Source organism: Lutra lutra, chromosome 6 (genome assembly GCF_902655055.1).
Source record: "Lutra lutra chromosome 6, mLutLut1.2, whole genome shotgun sequence".
NCBI classification, from domain to species: domain Eukaryota; kingdom Metazoa; phylum Chordata; class Mammalia; order Carnivora; family Mustelidae; genus Lutra; species Lutra lutra.
This window is the reverse complement of record NC_062283.1, coordinates 77,923,393-77,945,979: the sequence shown is the minus strand read 5'-3', so window position 1 is coordinate 77,945,979 and position 22,587 is coordinate 77,923,393. Positions and strand designations below refer to the sequence as shown.

General features: G+C 41.1%; 1 protein-coding gene across 7 annotated transcripts in view; it reads right to left on the bottom strand.

Moving 5' to 3' along the window:
* The window catches only part of NCOA7 (nuclear receptor coactivator 7), a 162,641-nt gene that overhangs the window by 18,294 nt on the left and 121,760 nt on the right, over positions 1–22,587 (bottom strand). For all 7 annotated transcript variants that reach the window (XM_047732344.1, XM_047732349.1, XM_047732348.1 and 4 more), the window contains one exon: positions 1,003–1,150. In XM_047732344.1, the coding sequence (XP_047588300.1) occupies positions 1,003–1,150 (148 nt within the window). The remainder of the gene's footprint in view (positions 1–1,002; positions 1,151–22,587) is intronic.

Below are 22,587 nucleotides of genomic sequence, written 5' to 3'. Positions count from 1 at the left end.
TACTCACAAAATCCTGTATATTCCACCTTCTAATTATCTTTCAAAAGCACTCAATTTTCTCCATACCCACTGCCACTCTCTCAGCAAACATTAGCTCTCAACAATGATGACCGAAAAGAGCCTCCTAATGGGTCTTCGAGACTCAAGTGTTGTCTAACTCCAATCCTTGAACATCTGCCAGCAAGAAAGAGCTGTCTGAGATGCATATGCGTGTATAATTCTCCAGAGTCAAAGGGTTCAATGCCTTCCCACTACCTTTAGGAACATACACCAAAGCTCATAGGTCCTTTGTGAGGTACCCTTGCTTGCTTCCCTTCCCTGCTTCATTTCTTGCCCCTCCTTCAGCTTTGTAAACTATGGTCCAGCCAGACTGACCTTCTCTTGGTTTATTAAATGTGCTACATGCTCTTTCTCCCCTGGGTCAGTCCTCTGCACAGACTTTCCTCTCTGGCCAGACTGTGTCCCATGTCCCATGCCACCCCAACTGCCTGAACTCCCCCTTCTGATCTTTGTTCCAATCACTCCTCCTGGGCGGCTCTCCCTGACCCCCCGGCTCCATTCAGGGGCCTGGCTCCATGCTCCTATAGCACTTGGCATTTCACCTACAATGGCAGTTATCTCATTATACTGTAAGGATTCATCTATAGTAAATTCTGCTTATCTCATCCATTGTGCCCCTGACATGGGACGAGCTTGGTAAGTGCTCAAAAAAATTATGAAGGGCTTCCCAGGCCACGTGAAGGAGCTTGAACTTCATCCTGTTCATAAAGGGGACCCATCAGTAGTGTTTAAAAGGGAAATGACCCAGCAGTGTGGCATTTATCTGACACATAAAACTAGCTCAAACAGAGGAATAAAGCTTTTCGCCTCATCACTTCCAAAGTGCACAAGAAACCTAACTTCTTGCCAGCCAAGAAGTTCTTGGTATCTGGACCCAAGAAGACTTTAATTACATACTGTAGCTTAAGGACCACGACTGTTCAGCCCCTCCTGAGTGCTCACCTCCCAGCTCTTGGTGGTTGGCTCACTGAAGAAGTTGTCAATCATGTTCAGTTCTTCCTTTTCCACCACCACGAAGCCTTGCTCTTTGGCATCTTTCCCATAGACGTCAGGAGACCACTGAACAAAGAACGTGTACAAGTGATCCACCCTGAAAAACATGTTCGTCATAGGAGTCAACACCAAATCCACTTTCCTGGCAGGCACAAGCAGAGACTTGAGAACTTACAACCGTCTTTTCCCTCCTTGGCAATTTCCATTGTACTAACTGGGAAATGTCCCACTGTGAAGATGGTCTCTACCAATGTATTCCAAATTTGGAAAATAAGTCAAAAAGTGAAAGCAGAAGTCCACAGACACTGAGAACCTGTCTTTCAATCTGAGGGAAAGATCATGAGATGGAACATGAAACTGAAAAAACACAATGAAGCATTTACACCAAATATTTACTCCTCATTTGGCCTTCATTTATTGGGCATTTGTATTCAATGGGGAAAAAACTGATCTGATCCTTTAGCTGGACAAGATAAACAATACTTCAATGGGTTTTTATGTGGTTGAAGCACTATTACAATTTCAACAGAATAGCTTTTATAACTACAAAGTAAATACTAGTTGTTGTTTTAATATTAGAAAGAGACTTAATTTTATTGACATGGGAATGTGGTCAGCTTCCTATTTCTCTGTTCTCTCATACATACTTAACATCTGAAGGTACTGTAGCATCACTCCAGACTTAATCAACAGATGGCTAATTTCCAAGCAGAGATTATTGCTCATCTTAAAATATTATAATTATGTAAACAATTTATAACAGTGTTGCTATATCTTCAATGTTTGTATCCCCCCAAATTCGTATGTTGAAACCTAACCCCAAATGTGATGGTATTTCAATAAAGGACCTTTGGGAAGTGCTTAGGTCATGAACCCTTGTTATTGGGATGATTGCCCATATAAAAGAATCCCTTTTCACCATGTGACACAGTGAAAGGACAGTCACCTATCAACAAGGAAGTGGGTCTTTGGCAGACAAATCCAGCACCTTGATCTTGGACCTCCCAAGCCTTTAGAACTGTGAGGAATACATCTCTGTTGTTTATAAGCCACTCAGTCTATGGTATTCTGGTACAGCAGCCTGAATGGTTGAAGACAAATATTAATAGAACTAAAACAAAAAAGAAATGTCCCTCTCAATTCTGAAATCCCAATGGATCAAATGGTTTCTAGGTTTTTATATTTTGATCTGTCCTTGTCCATATATATATATAATTTCCTTTTCATTGTCATCAGGGCAAGATATAATTGTTTGTGATATGTAACATTAAATTATGCACATCTGCTATGTTGCCATCTTTGTACTGATTCTTAATGGCTAATTTCATGGAAGTAATAAATCATGAATAGCCTGGATTCCCGTGTCCTCAGGATATTTAGCTTGTTCCCATTTCTTTAAGTGTACAAATGTTACAGTGAACAACCTCAGGGTCTATGCCTTTCATCATCTTTTGAATTATTTCCTTGAGATTAGTTCCCAGAAAAGGGATTACTGGGCCAAAGGGCATGATTTTATAGCTTGTGATTCATCCTCCCAGGTTGCTTTAGAAAGGCTTTCGTTCACTCTGACACCAGCCCTGCAGTTTGCATTAGAGTTTCTTAACACTCTTGCTTATGCTTTTTTCAAAAAAAGAGTTTAATAAAAATTAAAGTTGCATTTCTTTGAGTGTTTGCGTGCTGAACAATTTTCACATGCTTTCTTCCTGCTGCAGCTTTTCTTTCATGAACGGGCTCTTTGTGACTGTGGAGTTAGTGTTTTCCTTGTCAGTTTGTGGGAACTTTTAGAGAATGTAAACATGAATGACTATCAAATGTGTTTCAAAGTCCTTGTTTCCCTTTTATATTAATCATATCTTTCATAATACAGGATTATCAATTTTCATATACTTGAGACGTGTATTTATTTCCTTGGAGATTACTCCTACTCCTTCAAAACATGGAGAGCTGGCATCCAAGATAAGGTATGTATCAGTGTGTATGATATGCTGCCACTTCTATTAAAAAAAAATATATATAGATATAATTGTACATGGGTGTGATGGTTACCTTTTTATGACAACAACATAGCAATATTTTAGTCAAACCCTAGTCTACATGTTGCTGTGAGGGTGTTTTTTTCCCAAGATGATTAACATTTAAATCAGCAGACTTTCAGTAAAGCAGATTACCCTCCATAATGGGGATGGGTCTTGTGTAATCAGTTGAAGGCCTTAAGAGAAAAAGACTGAGGTCTTCTGAGCAAGAAGGAATTCTGTCTCTAGACAGCCTTCAGACCTGAGATTACCTTATCAAATTCTCCCTGGGTCTCTAGCCTGCCAGCCTCCCTGACAGACTGCAGACTGGTAAACTCTCACAACCATGTAAGCCAAATTTCTTAAAATGAATCTGTGTATATTTACATATACATATCCTTTCAGTTCTGTTTCTCTGGAGATCCCTGACTAGTGCAATGGACTCTTCTGAAATGTTACATATGAAGGCAATCAAAATGCTTACCTTTGGGGAATGGAATGGAGATGGAAGAATGACATATTTTAAATCACCTATATCTTTAGGTTATTTTATTTTTTGGAGTAGAAAATACAACTTTTATGATTCAAACATCAAAATTATATTTTAAGAAGCAAATAATGAGACGTTTCCTCTCACTGACATCTCTGTCCACCACATCCTGTGCCCATCCTTTCCCCTTATAGATGACTTTATTCATTTCCTATATATTTTTGTAGTGTTATATAAATATAAGTAAATATAAATATATATTCTTTTTGTCTTCCATTTCTACAAAAGATAGTACTATTCTCTATCTTGTTTTCTTCATTTAACAATATATCCTAGATATCGTTCCATGTCAGTATATAAATGGTTTCCTCGTTCTTTCTTTTTTAGATACCCAGTACTTTGTGGATTTACCAGAGCTTACGTAATCATTTCTACAGATGGATACTTGGGTTGTTTCCAAGACTGTGCTGTCATGAACTAAGCTGTGACGAGTAACTTCGTATGTGAGTCACTTCACACGTGTACAGGTATAGTTATAAGATATATTCCCAGAAGTGGGACTGTGTTGTCAGAGGGAGGAGCAATTCCCTTACAACTTTGCTATATAAAACCCATGTTGTCCTTTTTTAGGAAAGACTTCATTGTTTATCTTCCTATCCTAACAGTATCATTGTTGCCTCCTTGAACCTTTGAAGTATTTTCACCATGTAGTATAAAATTTCCCATTAAAAATTAACTTAGAAAAAATCACTCCAGAGAGGTTTGATGAGTATACAATTCTAACTCTTTCAGTTTTCTAACACTTAAAATTTTGCCCATCTTAACTGTATTTTGTAATAGGGAACCAAATATGCTTCACTCTAATTCTTGGAAAAGAAGGCAATTACTATGCACAGGCCCACATTGAATAATATGACTTCCTAATTATTTGCTGGCAAGCTTACCCGTGAGAAAGAGAAAAGTAGTCCCTGACACCTGGAGCTAGCCTGGCACTCCTAGCTAGGCCCTGGCATTCTCCTGTTGAACATAACAATTTCATAAAACTTCAATATCAAACAAGACTGCTCTATGACTATGATGAATCATGACAAAAACAAGACCACTCCGAGATCTTATATCTGAACACAAACAAAAACATGAACATTGTCCAGCCACAAAAAAGACCAAACATCCCTCCAATTTGGCTACTGTGAAAGACTAGGCTTCTTGACGTATTACAGCATTAACCTTTCTAGTCTGCATCTCTAGTCTAGTTCCTGTCAGATAAGACTGATAAGATACCCAATCACAGCAGGACTTCAGCTTCCTGATAGCATCTAATCTAGAACAAATTCCCACTTCCTTAAACCCTTCCCTCTATCACCTAACACAAATCTAAATCCCATACCTCCTTTCTAGCACCCTCTTTCTGAGATGGCCCATGGTCCCATGGTGTGTGTCCCCCTTACAGCAATCAGTCAACCCAACTCATCCAACTTTAGGTGTGTTTCTCATGGTCTCCGGCCGGATGGCATTGCCTCCTTCAGAAACATTCCATATACACCATGTGCTAGTGACTCTGCCCTCATGGAGCTTACCTTCAGAAATATGAGAGCTGATGGGAATACTGGGTATCATTTAATTCAACTAATTCTGCTTAGATATAAGGGAATGGGACTCTGCAGTCTGTCAGCATCACAGCCAGGACTAGATCTTCTGAGGTGACCACTGGGTTCTTTCAATCACACTACAACCCCCCCACCTTACTTCCACCTTGATTTCTAAATTATTCCCCAGTTCACTTCCTGGTTATGACACTAGACACATTTTTATCACTTTGTGGACTGACTTTCATGAAGGACTGCTCACGTCTTCTCTGTTTACCCACATAGGGAAAGTCACTGTGTAAGCATGAACATTGAAGAAGCATTCCAAGAAATGCTAAAAGCTCATGCTGACACATATCCCTGTCTAAGACTTCAAGGGAATGAGGAATGAGGTATAGAGTTTACATTAGGGGGGCACCTGGGTGGCTCAGCTGGTTAAGCATCTGCCTTTGGCTTAGGTCATGAACCCTGGGGTCCTGGGATTGAGCCCTGTGTTGGGCTTCCGGCTAAGCAGGGAGTCCGCTTCTCCCTCTCCCTCTGCTCCTCCTCACCCAACTAGTAAGTCAATAAAATCTTAAAAAAAAAAAAATTTTTTTCATTCCTCCTTGGACATTGTAAGAAAATATAAATTGTGCAAACTGCAAGTCAATAAAGATTTTAAGGAGAGATGCTATCCTAGCAATTACCAGTTACTTCTCTTTTTGGTGACAAAGACATCAAATTGCCTGAGGAGACCATTTAAGCAGTCCTTTTTATTTTGTAGATGTAAGGTAAGTAGGATTTATTATACTGGAGGGAGATATAATTAGACATTGCTTACCTGAAGACAACTTGTGCTTACAACCTGTTGGGAGGGTGGATGGGTTAGAAGGTGGGAGAGAGGAAAGATCTGTATAAGGTCCAAAGGATTTCCTAGGAAGAAGGAATCCTGTGCCTAATACCCTCTCTTTGGAAGAGATTTTCAAGATTATCAGAGCATCTTTGACTAATTAAGGTGGTCTTAATAGAGATAAGACCACAGCATAGGACAATACCCCTCTCCCCACCCTACCCTTCTTGAAAAGAAACTCTTCAAGGCAGTGGAGGGAATGATCTGTATTAATGACCTGGGATCCATATGAATGCCATGATTATTTTAGGAGCAGGTCAATTTGGGCAGAGTGTGCCACTGGTAAAACTTAGACCAAACTATCAGCCATACCGGGCATACCATGGAAGGGAATGACTACTTAAGTTATATGTGAACGTGTAAGTTTCTCAGGAACTTTAACAGGTTAGGGCAGAGGGGAACAAGGTCAATTTTGGCATAAAGCATTCTTGCCTGCCAATGCTATTCTCTCTGGAAGAAATATCTCCGCCTGGGGCAGGAATCTGGGGTGACTTGGTGAGAGGGCCTCTTCTCCCAAACCTCTTCCCTTGGGACTGCTGGGTTTCCAGTGGGTGGTGAATCAAGCCTCTGGATTTGTTTGTCGCCAGAGTGAGTGTCCTATTCTGCAGCAGTCTGTAGTGTGTAGTATAGGAAGGAGCCAGAGTCAGTCCTTTAAACTAGGCAAGCACTGCACATCTTGGACTGGCTAGAGAAAGAAGTAACTAGAAAGGAGGAGAGAGGTATTCTCAAAATAGCACAGAAAACAGGGTCAGAGTCATAAACATTTTTAATATCAAACACAGAAGTGGCCTTATGTTTTAAGCAATGCCAATGAACTCTTATCAGTGACCTAAAGAGAAAAGATGGGATTCCCGTTTCAAGGACCTTCCATTGTACAATAATTCTAAGAGATAAATATTATTACTATGTCCAACCTGAGGCCCAGCAAACTGAATGATGTGCCCCAACATCCCATCTCTGGGAATGCTACAGCCAGTCTAAGCTGACCGCCTCTTCTCTTATGAACACTCAACTCCAAGGAGGACCCATCCACAGTGAGAGGTCTCAGACCACAGGTCAACTACTTCCTCGACTTCAGGTTTCATTAATGAAGCTTAAGTAGTATTACCCAGATGCCCTACGTGGCCCTTAAGGCACATGCTGCCCACCCATTTTTCCTCCTCCCACACCCTTCGTCAGGAGGCTCACAGCACTACCAAGACTGAGCTCCACGCTCAGGCAACATCACAGGGCAGCCCCCTCCCCTCAGCCATGCTTCTGGGAATGGTTCTCCACCAGCGGCAACATATAAGACAGAAGCCCTGAATGGCCTCTCTACTGTCTCAGGTGGGAGGCTCCATCTCTGTTCCAAACAAGGTCACCCAACCTTGGGAAGCCTCAGGTACGTTGAGATGAGAAACCTCAGAAGTATGTTGCACAAACAGGGCATCCTGATGGGGATGTTCATGTCCCTTTTCTCAGGTGTTTGGAGCACTAGTGCACCCTGCTTGTCTCCCTCAGCAATAGCCTCCCACACAAAATCTCCTTCTATCATGTTGGCAGAGTCTTCATCCTATGCCTCTGAGGGCAAAGAAAGAAGAACGAAGAATTAACATGGCCTGTTTCTTAAGAGAAAATTAAAGTTCATTTGGAACCAATCTGATTACTTAACTCTTAGGCCTCTGGAGACCAAATGGAAGGAATCAACGTCCCCCTCTTTCCAGCTCCACTTCTGCACAATTCTCCAGCCTCTGTTTATTTTTACTACTTGATTGGGGGGAGCAAGGAAGAGGATATTACTTCATCTTTTTTCCTTCTAGATTAGAGTGACTGTAAGTTTATTTAAGTTTATTTAACCTAATTCTTGGAATGGTTCTTTTTGGCTAACTGGGTTTTCCTGGTCATTAGTTCCCAGAAGTCAACCCTTCTGGAAACAAGCCTCGAAGTTCTGGAAATTCCCTTTCTTGTCCTTCTGACTCCCCTTCACCCATTCCTTCCTCCTTTCTGTACCAGCTCTACTCTCACCTTGACTCCTCACTCCCCCACTTTCTCCAGCCATTAGCCCCTCTGGGATTCACACACTTCAGGCCAATCTTTCCATCTCACCCTCCCTGTTGCCCCCTAGAGGTGATGCTTTGATCCTCCTACTCCACCGATCCCTCCAAAGACCTCCCAGAAACAGTCTTGCTGACTCCTCCTTTGCGATGATGGATGTTGCTGGGTTTTCTTACTTGTGCTTAATGGATTACTCAAATCAAAGGTACCTAACCTTGGCCAAGAAAACCCTCCCTCACGGGCTCCCTCCTCACCTCTAACTCACTTCCTGTGCTACTCCAAGTGGTAGCTATTCCAGACCTCTGTTTTTGCAAGCCTTCCACCTCTCTCTCCTACCAACCTTCCTCTCTGAACACGCTCCATTGTACCATCCTGATAATGCACTCCCCTCCACTGTCCCTCTTAGCATCCTTCTCTTCAGAAAAAGACACTTTTCTTTTACCCATTTTAACCCTCTTGTCTGTATTTCTGACAGTCTTAATGCTTGGTGAATTTCCTCCATTATTTCCACCCCACCTCTCCATGCCTTTAGTCCTTTCATCTTAATCCACAAACCTACTTGCATCTCCCCATCCTTAAACACAAAAGCGTCTGGACTTTGTTTCTCCCTAAAGCTCCCTTCCCATACTTCATCTTCCCTTCAGAACATATTGTTAACATTTGGGTTAGAATAACTTCCAACTTCTTTTCATTCCTGAATTCTTCCCTTCTGATTTTATTAACCTTTTAGTAGACACCCTTTCTTAAACCTGCCTCAGATACTATCTGGATGGAGGCAGTTTGAACCTTGTTCCCTTCCCCCCTATTTCAGTGAAGCGGATTTTTTTCTTTTTTCTTTTTTTTTTTTTTTAAAGATTTTTATTTATTTGAATGAGAGAGAGAGAGAGAGAGAAAGGAAAAAAAAAAAAAAAACAGGCAGGGAGCAGGAGCAGAGGGAGAGGGAAAAGCAGGCTCCCCACCAAGCAGGGAGCTCAATCCCAGGAGCAGGGAGCTCAATCCCAGGACCTTGGGATCGTGACCAGAGCAGAAGGCAGCCTAGTATGCCTCCAGGCGCCCCTGATTTTCTTAAAAGTGACCTTCTGTCAAACTCAACAGACTCAGTCATCATTTGTCTTCACTTTTGAAAGCCTGTTAATGGTTCTTTTGAAATCCTTTTAGTAATTCACCCTGTTTCTGATGAGTCACTGGGTTTCTCTGGCCTCACCTATCTCACGATTCCTCTGGTCCAGCCAACACAATTACCAGTAATTACTGCCAAACAGGCTGCTGTCACGTAGCAATGGGTGTGGTAAACGCATGTGAGCAGGGAAGGAGGTCAAGTGCTGGACTGTAAGAAAGCTGGTATTTAAGGAGGAAACAGTAAAAGTAGTCCTGAAAGGAAGCCAAGATGAAACAACGGGAAGGCAGAAGTGATCTTACAAAATACAAATCTGATCACTTTCACCCAGCAGTATTAAAATCCTTCCAATGTCTCCCTGGAGGTTTTAGGGTAAATTCAAAGTCCTGGGGGTGCCTGAGAGCTCTGTCTTGTGCCTGTCTCCAAAATGTGCTCTTTGTTCCAGCCCTGTGTTCTCATACCTTGGCTCCAACAACCATTCTCATGCTGCTGCCTCTTTTCTTTATTATTTATTTATTTATTTTTAAGAAGCATGATAACAAGGGTAAGCCCGGAGGAGAATCATCTCAGGCTGGGATCAGGGCAAGAGGCAGTTACAGGAGGAAGGGAGATGGCATTCCCCACAGGGAACATGTGCAAAAAGACATGGCACACGAGAGAGCAGGGTGATGCAGAAGGAGGGCACAGTGGACATGGGTGAGAGAAAGCAGCACAATGCAGTTGGGTCACTGGTGCCTTCTGCCAGAGGGTTCTGTGATGAGGACAGGGCCAGGGGACCCAGACCCTGCCCTAGAGTGCTCAGGTAGAAGGGAATAAACAAAAAATCCGGACACAGGGGCGCCTGGGTGGCTCAGTGGGTTAAGCCGCTGCCTTCAGCTCGGGTCATGATCTCAGGGTCCTGGGATCGAGTCCCGAATTGGGCTCTCTGCTCAGCAGGGAGCCTGCTTCCCTCTCTCTCTCTCTCTGCCTGCCTCTCTGTCTGCTTGTGATCTCTGTCAAATAAACAAATAAAATCTTAAAAAAAAAAAAAATCCGGACACAGTTCCAATAGTACAGTGATGGAAGCCAGTGGGTGTCTGAGCTGGGACATAGGCAGAGCGGGAATTCCTGAGGAATGCAATGAAAGAGCCAGACTGAGTCTTTGCCAATTAGAACGTCAGGAAAGGAGAAAGAAAGAGCCAGAGGGGCTGGGTCACTGGGTGGGTCAGGGAGAGTCCTGAACACAAGATTAATTGCTTGGACCTCTCATCCTGCTGCTACTGTTTCCCAAAGTGTACTGGGGCAGTTCTAGCGACTTCAGAAGGTACACAGAGGACCATAGGTTAATAGCTACACATTTACTTAAAGAAGATTGGCTAAGTAAATAAAAAAGGATAGAAGTCCTTGGAAGACCTCTATTAAGCAAACAGTGGTACAGACGGCATGCAGATAGGGGGCCATTTGTGGAGGAAGCATGTGAACAAGGGAGGCACGGCTGTGGGGAGTGTGGAGGCAACGGCCTGGGTCTAGCCAGAAGCAGCCTGGCCAGATCTGTGGTTCAGAAAAATTGCTGGGGAGCCAAGGACTGAAGAGCCGGAAAAGCTAGGCCGAGAAACAAAGGCTGTGTGGAGCTGGCTACACTGGTGATCCGCCAAGAGCTGGTCAAGGCCACAGCCCACACGTGGCAGCGGACACAGGGAGAAGCTTGCCATGCATATTCCTCCGGGCCCGGTACTAGTGCCAACCCATCCAGCAATAGTCGGTACCAAAACCCAGCCCTCGAGCTTTGTTTAAGTTTTCTATTGACCAATTTGGGCTTAATCAAATTTCTTCATAAACTTCAAAGGTCTTTATCATCAACACAAGGTTCCTTCAGGGATCCACCCCAAAGGAGACATCCTACTCAAGTTACAAATCCCCATTTAGCCATTAAAGTTGTCTTCTGTGGAAAAGAAATTCAAAGGTCAATGATAGAAGTTTTTGAAGGGCAGCAGGCTTACCTCAGAGGCAACAAAGCATTAAGGGAAGGAACAGTAACAGCAGCAGCACAAGTAACTTTCATTAAGTGCATGGACAAGTTCATTTTTTCCTCATAATAACCCCATGAGGCAGCCACTATAGTCACCATCTCTGTTTAATGGAAGAAGAGGGTGCTTACACAGATTGCCTTGACCAACACCACACAGTATGTTAGGGGTGGACTGGGATCAACCTCGGATCAGATCACGGTCTCAGTCAATATGCTTCACCTTTTCCTTTATAGTTATTTTATTTATATATATTTATATATAAATATATATATATTTATATATATATAATATATTATATTATTTACTATTATAGTCATTTTTATATTACTTATTTTATATTATTTATTTATTACCTTAGTCATATTTATTATTATAGTCATTTTCTTAAAAGCCCAGCACTGATAAAACTGTAAGGTTGAGGGGCACCTCGGTGTCTCAGTCCGTTAAGTGTCAGACCCTGGGTTTTGGCTCAGATCATGATCTCAGGGTCACGAGACTGAAATTGCGTTGGGCTCTGTGCTCAGCAGACAGTCTGCTTGAGATTCTCTCTCTCTGCCCTCCTCCACCTCTAAAATAAATAAATCTCTAAAGAAACTGTAAGATTAAGGGATATAAAACCTGATGAAAAATCTGAGTTGATGCTTGGAACAAAACATTGCTTTCATACTTTAAGTGTATGGGCTTTAGGCACAATTACAATCTATTTTCTCAAAATTAGCTGTGGTGGGATTTTATTTACTATTACCTTTTTTCTTTCTTCTTCTTTTCTTCTTTTTTTTTTTTTAATAACATAGTTGTGAGGTAAAGTGGAAAATCACACACATCTAAGGTAAAGACCTGAACTGGTCCCATTTGCTATTAGCTGGGGGCGTTGGGAAAGTTCCTTAATCTCTCTGAGCTTCTAAAATGAAGGTAAGAAAACCTAGCTCCTCCTATAGGTGTCTGGAGCATTAGATGTATAAGGAAGTTCTGTCTACCTTCAGACAGACCTTTTACAAAGTCCCTTCCATGTGATTATCTAAAATCTTGCTACCACATAGACCAACAAATTGGACCAAAGTGGCCCCGAAGCAGTTAGGCATTCTCATCAAGGGTCACTTCACTGGCAGGAAAATAAATTGGGGCTACACATAGGAAGATACAACCCCTAAACCTACCTCATGATTTAAGCAGGAACCAACAGTTTCATAGCTATTATATTAGAAGCATACTTTAGAGTACATTAGGCACAGAGATGGGAAATAATAAGACAAGGAAAGGGATGAACAGAGAAAGAATGTGACTCAGAGAATAAGGAAATACATGTATATGCAGTCCCACCATTCACTTGTATTGTTGATTATAAATTAAAGATACTCCAGTGCACTTCAATCTAAAACATTCCCAGGCTCCATATAGTCATAGATGCCCAGCAAGGCAAAGCACTCTGGACCTCCAGAGGTTGTTACCAGGAAACCACTACCTCTTAAACCCACATCAATGGCCTGACCCAAGGTCCTTCTACGATGAAGGTCATTTCCCTTGCCCTATAAGGTCCCTTTCAGATTCAATATTCTACAACTCTAAATGAAAGCAATGGTTAGTAATGCCCTGGTGTAATGCCCATTGTTAAAGGGTCTTGGTGTGTTTATAAAAAGGTAATTTATTGGGGCACTTGGTTGGCTCAGGTCATGATCCTGGGATAGAGTCCTGCGTTGGGCTCCTTGCTCAGCAAGAAGTCTGCTTCTCCCTGTGACCCTCCTCCTGTGACCCCCCCCCATGCTCTCTCAATCTCTCTTTTTCAAATAAATAAATAAAATCTTAAAAAAAAATTATTTATAAATTACCAACTAAATATACTTCTTTGTCCTGGTTCACCAAAAATAATAGGACAGTTCTTTTGAGAATCCTTGATCAGAACAATAATTATAGTGATAAAAAGGATCACTTAAAAATAAGTAGAAACTAGAAGTTTCTATTAATGTCAGTGCTGGAGTCCTTAGGCTGGCAGACCATAGCCTTGGACTCAGCATCTGTACTTCTCTTTGTTAATTATATAGCGGCTGATACTTAAAAATTGGGGAGATTTGACAGACATAATCCATCTTTCAATTTATTTTTAAAAAGATGGGAAGATCAAACAACACCAGGCTCACGTTCCCACACAGAGCATTCAGCTGGAGGGACACAGGTATGCAGCAGCTGTTCCCTAGGACAGCTCCTTAACACTGGCCCCCCAGCCTCCCTCCCTCCAGTCCTCCATCTGGCTCCTACAGGCATCCAGGCTTGCACTAATTACTGTTTCTGCATACTTACTCCCAAACAGTGTGTGCGGCCCCCATCGGCATTAACTATGCTGCAGTGGAGACAGGCCCCGAGCTACGCTCCACAGTGTGGGCGTCCACTCCTCCAGCAGAGAGCACAGCCACCACAGTGATGAGCTCCTCAGAAGTGGGTTATTTTTTCATGAACTTGGATCTGGCTACAGAGTCACTGATTAACTTGAGGCATTTGCCAAAGCTGGTTACTGAAATTACTGAAGGGTAGCTGCCTAATAGTGCTTCTGGAAGGGGATGATGAATTTCTAGACCATTAACTTAATGAGACGAAAGGTAAGGTGACCAGAAAAAGAATGAGCGGAAGCGGTATCACTGCAAAACATTTTAAAGCATGATTTTAAAGCATTAAAAAAAAAAAATACTGGCATCAGTAACTAATAATTCTATGGCTTCTACTTGTACAGCAGTTTCCCAGAACTTCAACTTGTGTTAAATACAAAGGAAGATCATTCCTTTAGGGTTTATTTTGGAGACCCCCCTTTTTTTCTTTAATAGTAACACTTTTACCTGAAACATCACAATAAGAATACAGTAGGATATGTGTTATACTTGAAAATCACAGGGCTTGTATTCTCAAGTGTATCTGGTTTAGCTACGTAGGACTTAAACTGTTCTAGAAAGTACAGTACTTTAAAGGCTATTTAACACTATGGTCTTACTGGCATTGACAGTTATTAAAGACTTCAATTTAGCCCTGACCCTGCTAAAAAACAAGATGACTTTGGATCAGAAAATGCAGCACTAACCATGGTTAAAGATTTCAAGCTAGAAAAGTAGGTTAGTTTTTGATTCCTTTAATTTACGCTTCTTTCTTCAAGGAAAATGCTCTTGAGAGCACTTTGCTTAGTCTTCACGATGGTCCTTACGATTTGGACATTTTTTCCTCATAAATCTAGTTTAATTAGAGAATTAGTTTTCTTTTTTATGATTTTGCTTGTTACCGCAAAAATAATGCATGCAAACTAAATGCATGGCCAACATTTAATGGCAAAGCAAGATGCATTTACGTAAAAGCAGTTTACAAAATACATATATACCCACACATACACACACACCCACAATTATCAGATACAGACAGATACACACATGCTATCATTACATTCATTCATACATAGAAGAAAGGCCCAAAGTCTACAAAAGTAAAAATACATTGTAGTTAGCTTGGTGTAACAAATTTGAGCTTTTTTCTTTTTGCCTTTTTGTATTTTTCTAATTATAGAAAGTCTATGCATTATTTTAGTTTTAAGGAATAAGGCATTTCAATATTTCGATATTTTTATCTATGAGACTATAAGCTAATTTATTCATGCATCCATCCAATTAACATTTAGGGTATATTACCTACTAGATCCTATACTGTTTTTAGGACACAGTGTCAAAAGCCCCAAGTAGTCCACACCCATAGAAGAGTGTATGTAGGAAGTACTATGACAGAGGTGGGGGTAGGGTACACTACATCTAAACTAGACAGGGAAAGTCTCTTAGAGGAGACATTTGAACTAATAAATGTATGTAGGGGAGGTGGGTAATGGGGTGGGACATGGGAAGGGAAAGCTGAGCATCCCAAGCACGCCAGTCCGTATGTCAGATTCACCTTTCCTACCACTGAAACTCAGCCACATCCACAGAAGGGGCAGAATGGGAGCTAGAGTTCCTAGTGATACAAAGTGGATAGAATAAGCTAGATGCAGTAATGGACTGAGGTGGGAAGATGACGAGAAGCAAGATTTTGTCCACATTCTGGCTCTGGGGACTGAGTAGCTGGTGGCAGCAGTTACTGTGATGGAGAAAACTGGAGGCAGGAGTTGTGGGGATAGTGGCAGGGACAAAAGTAGAAATAAGAGCCCCCATGTAGGGTATGATCTGCCTTGAGTTTATTTGATCCTTGGATGATCTAAATATTGAGAACCATCAGGTGTATACATGTTTGGGGCTCAGTAGGAAGTTTTACACTGAAGATAACTGGACATGACTGGCGTATAAGAAAGAATTAATTAGGTGCAGGCAATTGTATATATAGTGAGAACAGGGTATTTAAGGGGTAACACTGAATGAGGAAACAGAAGAAGAAAGGACTGGGAAGGAATGACAGAAGGAAAGAGAGTGTCAAGAAATAGATGATGGGAGGTGCCTGGGTAGCTCAGTTGTTGGGTGTCTGCCTTCGGCTCAGGTCGTGATGCTGGGGTCCTGGGATTGAGTCTCGCATCAGGCTCCCTGCTCTGCGGGAAGCCTGGTTCTCCCTTTCCCACTCCCCCTGCTTGTGTCCCTTTGCTGTCTTTCTGTCAAATAAAATCTTAAAAAAAAAAAGAAAGAAAAAGAAAAGAAAAAGAAGTGGATGATGGTCAATGGTATCAAACGCTATAGAATGTGAGGGTAAAAATAAGGACATAATAATTTCCCTTTGTTTATCACAATATGGAGGACACCTCACAGAATCTAGCATTCCATTCCAAATAAAAAGCTGCAGGATGTTCAGGGAAGGATCTGGGTACTCTGTATGTTTAAAGGCTCCTAGATGATTTTATTACAAAGCTAAGTTGGGCATCCACCCATCTAAGCCATGAGTTCTTTGTTAACTCTACATACTTTCATCTCTGTGCTACAGAACACATTCCTTCACAAGCTTTAGTCCTCAATATTTCTGAATTTAGAAACAGAGATTGCTCCTGTAAGAGGAAAAGGTGCCAGACTTCAACTGCTCCCCCGCTCCCCCACTCCCCCCACTCCCAAGTGCCTCTGCATCTGTGGGTTGTTCACCAGTCAAGTGTGGGTTGAGAAAAGATGGTTACTGCCAGTCTAGGGCAATATCACTGTGGGGGCACTATTCTGGGAAACAAAGGATTTACACAGCTGGAGAAGAGAAGGGAATACCCGAGTTCAGGAATATAGTGTTTTTAAAAGATGCCAAGCTAGAAAGGTCCTAGGCCTCACAGGCAAAAACCCATAAAGTGACCAATCTTAGTAAAGTCACAGATTTAGGCAAATGAAGAAAAAGTGAGAAAGGTAGGCCATTCTGTAAATAGCTTTAACAAACAAACATGGGGTTTAAACTTTAGTTCCAAAGGCTTAGGATATTTTTTTGTGGCAATGTGACATGATCAAAAGACCTTTTGAGAAGATTATTTTGGCCATAAGGTAACAAAATAGATTTTAAGGGGAGGAACTAGAGAATAGGGAGCCGTAGTTTAGGTTCAAGCACTGTGTTCACAGAAGCGTCACATAAAATAAAGTCACCAGACCTTGTGACATGAGCTTCAGAGGAAGGAATATTGTAGTGTTCTGTTTGTTCGGGGCCAGATAATCACCGTAGCACATAAAAGTTCATTCTAATAATAAGCCAATGCTAGAGTCAGCCTGCAACCAAGTTAAGCTACCTAATATTACAGGAAGGACACCATAGCCAAGCTCTTCATTTCTATACAACGTTGTCATTAGACCACCTCAGTTCGATCAGTGAGCACCCATGGGGTAGCACCCATAAAGTATCAGTCACTTCCTCTCCGCATAATTAGTGAAACACATCTAGTCAGAGGGAGAGCACTTCGGCAAGGCCCAAGGATAGGAATCAATCTGGGGATGCTACAAATTTTCATTCCCTTGCTAGTCAAGAAACGACCTTGAATGTTTGCAGTATCTCCCGTCCCTGTTTCAGTGATGTCTACATAAAGGGTATAATTACAGCAGTTTCAGCTGCCTGCCTGATCTAGTTAGGAGAATGGGATATGAAATCAAATGGATTTGATATCTGCCTGTTTGAGCAAGTTGTCGAAAACCAGTACGTCCCACTTTCCTCATTTCTAAAAGGCAAAGTAACACTACACACCTCACAAAGCACTCCTGAGTTTTAAGTGAGAGAACCACCCAGAGCACCATGCCAGGGAAGGGCTCAGGAAACAGGCACTGAGCACTCCGCCTGCCCTCTTAGCCCTCTCTCCAAGCTGGGGAAACTGAATGTTGAACTTGTATTCTCCCCTTGACTTAAGAGCGGCAATCCTGCTTCTGATGGTGGAGGTATCACTGGAACATCATTTAAAATTATGTGTTCAACCACAATAATCTGATGCACTTTATAAAGCTGTGATTCAGGCACCAGAATTCTATCAGGCTCCAAAGAAGCTTGGACTCATGGTTTAAAAATGAATACAATTTCAGACAGATGGCCATCACAAAAAGCTCAGGATGGGTAGCTTTCAAGTTTCACTCTAAATATTCCAAAGCTAAGAGTGAAACCTTCTGAAAGATGAGAAGAAGACACACAGATAGTTAAAAGGTAGATCCTGACCAGGATCTGCCATCAACCAGTCACTCCTAACTATACAGCATAGCTTTGATGACCAAGAGGTTACATATATGGTCTTTGTATGTGTGGCTGTTATTTCTGGAAATGTGAAAAAGGGAAATAAATCTCAAATTCTATGTACTACAGTAAAGACTTTAAGACTGACGGATATCAGACTAATATAGTCTAAATATATGTAAAAGTCTTTAAACACACACACCACACATATAAAGTCTTTAAATACATATAAATCTTTATATATATGAATACCCAAGTAATCTCCTAGAATTAAAATATAAGTAGAGGGGGCACCTGGGTGGCTCAGTGGGTTAAAGCCTCTGCCTTCGGCTCAGGTCATGATCCCAGGGTCCTGGGATCGAGCCCCGCATCGGGCTCTCTGCTCCTCAGGGAGCCTGCTTCCTCCCCTCTCTCTCTCTCTGCCTGCCTCTCTACTTGTGATCTCTCTCTCTCTGTCAAATAAATAAAATCTTAAAAAAAATATATAAGTAGAGATAAAATAAATGAACTATATTCTGTTATTCCAATATCAGGAAAAATAGCAGAAAATTAAACTAAGAAATTCCTATAAAAACCTATTAAGAGAATAACAACTATGAGCATAAATCTATTCTAGCTAGAGATAAGCACTGACTACGGACCATATTTAACCACAAAACACCTATTACTTGTCCATGGGATGGGTTTCCATTGACTATAGTTGAGGGAAATGCGGACCTAAAAAAAAGGCACTGCTGCTAAAAATGGGGTCTTGCTCTTGCTTCCATGCTTTCAGCTAGGCGACCATGCAGAACTTGTCCAGAACTTATCTAACTCTCTAACTGCCTGAGTTAGAGAGTCCAAAATCTCTAACTCAGGCAGTAGTACTTACTGCCCACAGATGGGATGTGAGAAGCGTGCATATAACATGGGTAGCACCTTTTAACAGGACAGCTACCTGTGAGCTCCTAGGTATATTACTCATTACAATTTTGAAAGAATTAAACAACTCAACGTTTATAAAATGCATCAGTTACTCTTGACATTACAGAAGGAAATATCATGCTTTCTAAAATAGAATCAACTTAATTGTACTTGAGGAGTTTATTCTAAGTGTGGACAGGCACAAACTCTAACTATCTTATATAAATCAAAGTGCTTACTGATCTTAATGAGAAGCTTATTAGAGAACACGGTATTTTAGAATAATTATTAAATATATATTTGTACATCAAGGTAGAAATAAATTTTTATTACTAAATAAAGAGCCTCAGGCCACTACTGACCTTACTATATAAACAAATATCATATATGAAGCACTCAGCTTTAAAACAAAATGTATTTATTTATTTTTGAAGATTTTATCTACCTGTTTGAGAGAGAGAAAATAAGAGAGAGAGAGATCAAGCATGATCGGGGTAGGGGGGTCAGAGGAAGAGGGAGAAGCAGACTCCCCTGCTGAGCAGGGGACCCAAGTCCTGCTGAGCAGGGAGCCCAAAACAAAAATGATTTTAAAGTGGTGCCTGGGTGGCTCAGTTGGTTGAGCATCTGCCTTTGGCTAGCATCATGATCCCAGAGTCCTGGGATCGAGCCCCACATCGGGCTCCCTGCTCAGTGGAGAGCCTGCTGCTTCTCCTTCTCCCTCTGGGGAACATGTGTTGCATAAGCAGCAACCACTGCTTATGCTCTCTCTGTGTCAAATAAATAAATAAAATCGTTAAAACAAAACAAAACAAAAACAATTTTAAAGCTGCATTTGCTTCCTTACCAAACTGATAAAGAATCATATGACTTAGATTTCCCATCACATGGAGAAAAGGGCACTCTGATGCCGGTGGTATACAAATTGTCACACACTTCCATGTGCCCTAAACATATCCCGTGAATTGGTAAGACTATCTTAAGGATTTTATAAAGATGTTTAATGTAATACTGCTTTTAATGGCAAAAAAATTGGAACCACCTAACATCCAAAGCAGGAGCGTCATTAAATCATTCAGGGAATGTATTAGGAGTGCTATGTTGTTCATATATCTATAATAACATACTATTTCATGTAGAAAATGTGTATAACATTAAATGCAGGAAAAAGCAGATTGCAAAATAAATTCTGCTCCCCCCAATATACCTGTGTGTTCAAGTGTAGCTAAGTTTATTGTAGCAAAATTATTTTCAAGTATAAAAAAATTTTAAAACACCCACAGGCTCTCCCTTTCCTTTCTCTTATTAGCTTACTTATTACATGAATCACACTAACCAATTAATTCAGTTTGGATTTAACATTTATGCATGACTTGGCAAATTCTACACAGTTCCTGCCATTTAATTCCACCTTATTTTAAAAGCTGGATAATAGGGAATCAATTACTCTAAAACATTTCACAGGTAGAGATCTTAAGGAATTCGGGATAAAAAGATGTTTCAAGGGTGCCTGGGTGGCTTAGTTGGTTAAGCAACTGCCTTTGGCTCAGGTCCTGATCTTGGAGTCCCAGGATCGAGTCCCACATTGGGCTCCCAGCTCTGTGGGGAGTCTGCTTCTCCTTCTGACCCTCTCCCCTCTCTCATGCTCTCTCTCTCAAGTAAATAAATAAATAAATAAAACCTTTTAAAAAAAAAAAGGCTGTTTCAATATGAACAGGAATTACTGGTTCTTTCTAGAAAAAGAAATAGGGGCACCTGGGTGTCTCAGTGGGTTAAGGCCTCTGCCTTGGGATCAGGTCATGATCCCGGGGTTCTGGGATTGAGCCCTGCATCGGGCGCTCTGCTCAGCAGGGAGCCTGCTTCCCTTCCTCTCTCTGCCTGCCTCTCTGCCTGCTTGTGGTCTCTCTCTCTGTGTCAAGTAAATAAAAAATAAAATAAAAAAAGAAGAAATAATCTCAGTATTAAGAAAAAAGACAATTGCATTTTTCACATAGAACAGTATCCAAATCTATGGGATACAATCCTCTCAAGTTTCTAAAAAGAACTAGGAACTATTTCAAGAGCTTTTCATAAGCTTCTAAAGGTAGACTCTCAATCTTATTTATCTAGAACTAGCCCAACACCTGCCGGTCCTATGCACTCAGTAAGTATTCAGACATGATCTAACTACTTAATGCTCCACAGTGACCCATTTTCCAAATTAAGAAACTATGTTTCAAATGGATAAAGTACCTTATTCTAAGGCACACTATTCCTAGGGATTCTCATTCATCACTGCCTGATATTGTGACTCACTATTCCACGAGCCAGAGCTGGGCAGCCCAAGACTCCACATGCCCTCCAGGGCAGGGCATGAGACAGTCGTCTTCTTACACCCGGGACAGCTGCTAGTACAGACTTGTACAGAGTCAAGGGGCAAAAATACATGCCTGTCAACACCACAGACCTTCTCATTTGTATTCTATCAATTTTGGGTTTCCTTCCAGATAAATTATTTCTTTAGGAGCAAGAAGGCAGCCGAAGGCAGCCACGCAACCAACTGAGCCACCCAGATGCCCCTGAGTGTGGGACTTCTGATTTTGGCTCAGGTCATAATCTCAGGGTCCTGAGATAGAGCCTCACCTTGGGCTCATGCCTAGCGTGGAGCCTGCTTGAGCTCCTCTCCTTTTCCCTCTACCCCTACCCACCTCTCTCTAAATAAATAAATAAATAAATAAATAAATAAAATTAAAAGCCCACAAAAACCACCTGTATTAGAGATCAAAGAGAAGTATTTCAACATTACAGATTTGTTCTGGGTTAAAAAAGGACAGTAATATAATAACTGCATGTGTGGGATTGCTATACTTATTCTAGAAAAGTCCTTGGTGTGCACAGTTTCATTAAAGATAATAAAATAGATTAAAAAACCACAATTTCCTTATATTATAAATAATACATGTGCCCAAAGAAAAGTGATACTTATAACAGGTGATTCTTCTGGTTGACTCTGTAAGTCCACCTCACCAGCAACATGGATGAAAGTTTCAGTGCTCTGTTTTCCTCATCTAAAAAATCAGGAGTGGGCCCAAATCTCTAACGAATTGTTGACTGTGAAATTTGATTTTAGAACTCTCATTTTACCAGGTCTTCAGAAACTTAACATTGCTTCTGTTAAACATTTTTAAATAAAAAAAGACATTCATTTTCCTTTTAATCTCTCCAATATCCTGAAAGTTTCCATGAAACACCGTGGCAGTTGCAGGCATGGGTAGGAAAGTACAAGACATAAACAAAAATGTTGTTGAACGTCCATGTTAACACAGCTTTGTATCTAAGACAGGGAACAGATATGGGCAAATTCATTAATTAAAATCCTATTAACTATTTCTCAGGTTAAACTATAATTTATTAAAACAGGGCAACTCCCTTGATGAGAATTATTCTGGATACTAATCAACCAGAAGGTGTGCCCTTGCTTGGAATTTAATTTTGCTTTATTAACAGTTCATGCCTAAGGAAGTTTGCTGAGTATATTCGTTCTTGGCAGGTGTGTTAGCCAAGAGGTCTGCCCAGATGATAATGTTAACAACTAGGTAGAAAGAGGAAAGATATGTGGGTTTTACAATTTTGAAAACTAACTGCAAGACCTTTGTAAAGACATTTTTATTCTACCACACATACAAAAGGAAAATACTTAATTTTTCCTAAAAATAGTATCTCCTAACTATTTTCTATTATAAAGATGTCCCCAGTGATGTGCCACTAAAAAAATTCTGTACCATTGGGCCTGCCATCCTAGACTCATATAACCAGTAGCACTTCTTCTTTGGCAGTTTTAAATATACAAATCTCTCTAGAGGGTACAGTCCCTCAGACCCACCCATGTGATCCCACATCATC